The sequence below is a fragment of the Electrophorus electricus genome, unplaced genomic scaffold (assembly GCF_041902795.1).
Source record: "Electrophorus electricus isolate QZ-2024a unplaced genomic scaffold, ASM4190279v1 Scaffold310, whole genome shotgun sequence".
Taxonomy (NCBI): Eukaryota; Metazoa; Chordata; class Actinopteri; order Gymnotiformes; family Gymnotidae; genus Electrophorus; species Electrophorus electricus.
The window spans coordinates 25,513-31,685 of record NW_027658595.1 but is presented as its reverse complement, the minus strand read 5'-3'; the positions used below and the strand labels follow the sequence as shown (position 1 = coordinate 31,685).

Here is a 6,173-nt window from a genome sequence, read left to right as displayed (position 1 = left end):
GAAGCCACGCGCTGTTTACTGCCTTCATTTTGGCGGGACCGAACGAAGCGCTCGGCCATACGGCGCTCATTACCCGCGACGTCACGCGACGAGGCAGCGACCCGGGAGAAGGCGACAGTGACGTCATGTTTGCGTTGGAAACCAAACACGCTGTCCGTGGTTCTGAATAGGCGTCACTGTCTCGAGCGCTCAGCGAGCGGGGACCGCGATCGCACGCGACGGGTTCGTTTAAAACGGATCTCTGCACAAAAAAGCACGCGAGCCTAGTGAAATATTGCGATGCGTTTCTTGGATGTGGCAGCGGCCAACGGGCTCGCTTACTAGTAAGAGGCCGTTTCCAAAGTCTAGGCGAACGTAACATTTTTATTGAAAGGTATTATCAAAAACACTTAAAAACTACAACGTTGCAAAAAGGCGAATGAATGAATGAAGATGAAAGAAACTGAGAAAATTCTTCCTTGTGTGGCAGAATGGGAACTACAAATAACGCATCTGTACATGTTTTCAAGATCGGATCTGTGGTATTAGTAAATAGTGAAAATTAATGAATGTAAATAATACAGTCATGAAAATGAAGGTCTATCTGTAAGTTACCTTAAATCTTACTAACTTTAAAACTGTTTTTGCACACACACACACACACACAAACACACATTCTCTGTCTTTCTCACCTGAGTTCAAGTTAACCTCTCTGATAGCGCTAGCGCTCAGGTAGTCCTCTTTGCACACAAACTTGTTTTCGTCAATGACGTAAAGCTCCTCGCCCGTGGACAGTTGCTTGTTGCACACCATGCACGTGAAGCAATTTAGATGGAAAACCTTGCTGCGTGCTTTTCGCACGAGGTCGCTTGGAGAAATGCCCTGCAAACAACCTGCACATTTCGTGCCGAAACGCCTGCAAGAAAAAAAAACAAAAACACATACACGAATAACATTTGTAGAATCATAAATTAAAAATGGTTTAGCTGCATTTTACCCCATAAAGCAAAAGATAAACAAACAAAAGCAATAGTGAAACAATACTAACACAATAACACAACATCAACAACAACAGTAATAATAGGTGTAAAAACAATAGCAATAAGAACAACAAGAAACACAGTGCGAAATAAAATAATGCATGTGTGTACAAAACATTTTAGAAAACGTTTAAAAAACAACCCTCGGATCTATCCATGGTGTAAACGCGTGCAAAATGTAACGTCAAAAATATCCGACATACAAGGCCTTCTCCACGCATTCTCTACCAGCTTTTGTGCTGTCAATCCTACTGGAAAAACCTCCAACAACAGACTTATATACAATGCGACAGTGACAAGCAACGCACTGCAAATGAGGTGATATTATTACAGGATTAGAGAGAATAATTCTGAACCGTGAAAAGCCGGCAAGCAGGAGGTGTAAAAACAATTGCCACCCTCAAATACACAACTTAAGCAGGTCCATTGTTTTGCGCGACAAAAAAAAATGTTTTAAAATAAATCGCGCAATAAACCGGCGTGTAACAAAACGCATTCCGACTTATTTTAATCACGTTTAACCACATTTGTGAATGGTGGCGTACTAATTTATTACATTCGGCTAGTCTACAAACCAAGGCAACATAATCCTGCGTACAGCAAATTTGGGGCCCGCGCGGTGTGTTCACCTCTTACGCTGATTTGGTTAATCTCTGTCAATCCTGTCTAGCCTCCAGGAAAACCCCCCCACAAATAAACAGATACCTGACTCTGGGCTGTATTCACATTTCAATTACAATGAGACCAAAAGAAGCGCCTTATCTGCAGTACACCTAGGCGAAAAGCACGGGTGCTGTGAACGCGCGCTCCCTCGGGTTTAACACTAATGCACTAAACCTTCGCCGTTTGTTATGGTATCGAGTCACTCTCTGTCTTTTCAAATGCATCTCTCCCAGTGAAAGGCCAAAACACTACTTACTCAACAAATGGACGCATTACGGGTGATTACTGTTTCGCCCCACTAATGGCTCCATATTCAAACAGAGTGCTGGATGCACCCATCGCACGTGATGGTCAAGGCCGCTTGAGATAACAATAGACAACACGGGGTTTAACCACCAAATGACATGAAACCCTCTGTTGGGGGAAAAAGCTAACAGAACTAATTGTTGTTCTACCGTAAGATACGAAAGTGTAAAATAAGACACAACTGTAAAAAACCAAACAAACAAACAACTGTAAAATAGGAAGTGTAGATAGTTTAAGAACGATTGCATCGACAGATATGATCTTTGATCAATCAACCGCAAGTTACAAACTAACACTTCAGGACTGGATTTTCTGATTTACAATTATGTTTCATTTTGGTTTTGCAACGTAGCGTAATTTAAAATGTCAGCCATTATCTGCTTTCTCTGTTTCTATAGAATATTTTTTTTTCCATTAAAAATTGAATAAATAAATAATGTACCATTTTAATCGCAATCTGTTCTGTCTTGTTTGCTAAATGGCAGACATCACAGTTAACTTCATAACCTAGTAATCCATGAACGAGCGCGAGCCAAGAGCACAACACAAAGCGTTCGAACAGAGGAGAGATTTTAAAGTGCATTCAACAGTCCATTGTGGCGTTTAAAGAAAAAATACTTTTTTTTCTCCCACGATCGCGGGCACAAATGGCTTGAGCTGCATGACGGACAATTCTCACAGCAAAGGTGTGCATATGTAACGAGTAATGAGCTGTCATCAATCAAGAGCTATTAATGAACGACGTAGTGCTGGGAGAGGTTTGACGGCGCATTACACAAATTTAGTCACGTTAATCCACAAATTGTGACTAATCCAGTGAAAAGAGATCGTGAGCCACGCAGAAATCCTGCGCGACGCGGATTCTTCAAACGCGGATTACTTCAGGATCTTTTGACGAGGTGCGGCAGCGTCGGCGCGCGCGCCACCGTCGGCTTGTCTTACCTGAAAAAGTCAATTTTGCAATAGAGCTTGCCGTCCCTGGAGAAGCATTTCTCGGTCAGGTTGCAGTTGCACTCGCAACACTGCACGCACTTGGCGTGCCACGCTCGGTCTAGAACGTTGAGGAGGAACCGATCCAGAATGGGCCTCTCGCAGCCAGCGCAGTGCATCATTCCGCTCTGGAAGGGGCCGAGAGTCGACCTTCCCGCTCGTCCACCGCGCCTCGGACTGGGGCCACGCGACTCGGTGCGGAGCAACGTCTTGGCTCCTTTGATAGGGCTACGACGCAGAGCAAATGTTCCGTCTTGTGGAAGACGCCCCGCCACGCCTAGAGCGCAACACCCCGGGCGCTATTCCAGTGCGTAATACCTGCCGGCATCTGGACATCCAAAGCCATCAAAAGCAGTCATAAATTTTATACCGTGGAGTTAGGCGGTTCGCGTTAAAGCACAAACACAGCGCTTCTCCAGCTGGGCCTACTTTCGGACGAAGTCTTCACTTAGTAGATGTCTCTTTCTTTCTTCTTTGTGGTCTTTGGTCCACCTGTTCGTGTCCACTAACCTCGCACTGACACTTTTCGCTTCGCTGTGTTCCAGTTCGGGGGAGCCTCGCGCATCCGTATTCAGATTTGGTGACGTCCTCCGTAATACTGGAGCCACCGTGTCCAATCAGAGACCGGTTACCATGGCAACGAGTTTAAATAATGGTACTTTCAGATCGCCACCAACGTTGTGCTCTGGTTTCGCTAAAACATCTTTAAATGTTGAAGGTATAGCCTACATGTAGGTCCTGCATTTGAGCAACATTATTGATTTTCAGCGTTTTTTTCTTATAGATTTGGCCGAACCGAGGCCTATATATTTATTCAAACAGAAAAAAACAGACACGTTTTCTAGCCTTGGACACGTCCAGCGTTCGGGGATAATGATGGCCTATTCTGCTCTTTCTACAAGAATATTTTGAAAGCAACGCGAAATTTGGACTAGAAGAGGGAGATTCGTTAGGAAACGTTGAACTTTAAAATATAATTTTTTCCCCCTCACTGTTGTGTTCTAATGATAATTTTGGACCATTTGTTTTGAGTGCCCTTCAGATGGAATTGGAAGTGCGAAGGTAAAGCCTACTAGCGTTGAGAAACGTGATTTAAAAAAACACTCATGTAAACCGTTTATTTGATAAAACCTCACTCACTCCTGTAAACTGTTATTTTTCAAGTTGTCTCAAGGCATCGCTTTCGTTACTGCAGCTTTTGTATCTCTCTCTCTCTCTCTCTCTCTCTCTCTCTCTCTCTCTCTCTCTCTCTCTCTCTCTCTCTCTCTCTCTGTATGTGTGTGTGTGTGTGTGTGTGTGTGTGTGTGTGTGTGTGTGCGTGTGTTTGCACGGGTGGGGGGATTCCTGCTTTTCCCTTTTATTATGTATAAGGCTATTTACAGGGAAATGCCCAGGATTAAAATACTGGGTTCCTTCAATAGCGGGAGACGGATTGCCCGGTGATTTGACAAAGTAGCCACAAATCGAAGGGGAATTTAAATATTTACCCAGGTAATCATTTTGTTAGTTACAGAAAGGCAAATATCATGTAGACGTTAATTTAGACCAAGAGACCAGGGAGACAGAATTAACTTTTAAGCAGTTGTGTAATAGCCTATAGATTATCTGAATCGTGTCAACATATTGATTTGTTATATTAGCTATACTCTGACACATTACTGGACGTATACAAAAAAGGAAGGCTTCTTTATATCTACTGTTTGTAGTTGTCTACATGGGCTATAGGAAATATTTAAAAATATACGGCGAATGAGGAAAAAAAACCCTAATTTGCTGCCTCATAGCGTGATAAAATATAAAACAGGCCTTTATACTTTTATAATGTTGCATTATTAGTTACTCTGCCTAAATGGTGGTGGTTTTAACGGCGGCTGGCAATCTCCAGTAGTTTTCCGTGTAGTTCAGGTGGCCGAAAAGATTCGTAGTTTCACGAGGGAACGGCTTGAGGTTTTCTTACTCATACGGTTGTCACCGGATACTGGCGAAAGCAGGCCGTCTTTAGCGCTCCGGTATTATCTCACATTAGCTAGTGATCGGACCCAAGGGTTCAGACCCTTCCCGTAACAGCAACATGCAGACTGCACTCTGGATAGATGTCGCATTTGGAGAATGTAAATAATTCCAAAGCGGATTATTATTATTATTATTATTATTATTATTATTATTATTATTATTATTATTATTATTATTATTTCATTACAAACACAAACGATTATTATTATTATTATTATTATTATTATTATTATTATTATTATTATTATTATTATTATATTATTATTATTATACTTGTAGCCTATTAGTATGCATGCATCTAAGTTTCAAAATTACTACAAAGGTTTTGTTTTAATATCTTATTGGGTGGGCTGGAAAGGTCGATATATTCTATCTATCTATCTATCTATCTATCTATCTATCTATCTATCTATCTATCTATCTATCTATCTATCTATCTATCTATCTATCTATCTATCTATCTATCTATCTATCTATCTATCTATCTATCTAGGTTCAGCAAAAATGGTGCAAATCTCTAATGACAAGAGAGGTTTAAGTGGTGACTCGATAATAGCGCTTTGCTAGTATGCGGAACCAGGGATACCGCTGCGAGCGCGAGCCCAAGCCAAAAGCGAGGCGCGGGACCCCCGCAGTTCTTGGCAAGCGACCACATCGCGAGCTTGGCTTCGTTTAAATTTCTAATCCCGCCGCGATCTGCGCTATTTATTCATTCATTTATTTATTTATTTATAAATTTACTTATTTATTTATTTTCTGCCGAGCATTGTTTTCTTGACTTCCTATTAAAAAAAAAAAAAAATCCACAGTTTTGCTTTTCCGAATAAGCCTTCAGCGAAAAAGCAAATCCGAACGAAAGCTGTACGCGTTTGCACGTCTTTAAACAGCAACAAGGTAACGTTTAGGCTAACGGGTTATCTGTTTACATATTCGTCGACCAAACAGATCGGTTCAGCATTGTCAGTTTTATTAAGATACGGGCCTACCACCTAAGCTCGCTCGCTCGCTCGCTCTCTCTCTCTCTCTCTCTCTCTCTCTCTCTCTCTCTCTCACACACACACACACGATTATCGACAATACCTTGCAGATTGTTTGCACCCCCCCCCCCCCCAACACATACACACACCCTGCACCATTTTTTTTCCATTTCATGCGATAGGCCCTGCCGCTCTCGCGCGGTCT

General features: G+C 42.1%; 1 protein-coding gene across 1 annotated transcript; it reads right to left on the bottom strand.

Moving 5' to 3' along the window:
* Window positions 1–645: 645 nt before the first annotated feature.
* Window positions 646–3,700, bottom strand: LOC145655671 (LIM/homeobox protein Lhx5-like; the record flags this gene model as incomplete). The annotated part of the gene is made up of 2 exons (XM_081709165.1): window positions 2,931–3,700; window positions 646–895 (listed from the first exon to the last, which is right to left on the bottom strand). Coding segments are annotated over exons 1-2 (420 nt in total), but the record flags the coding sequence as incomplete, so codon positions are not given.
* Window positions 3,701–6,173: the final 2,473 nt, after the last annotated feature.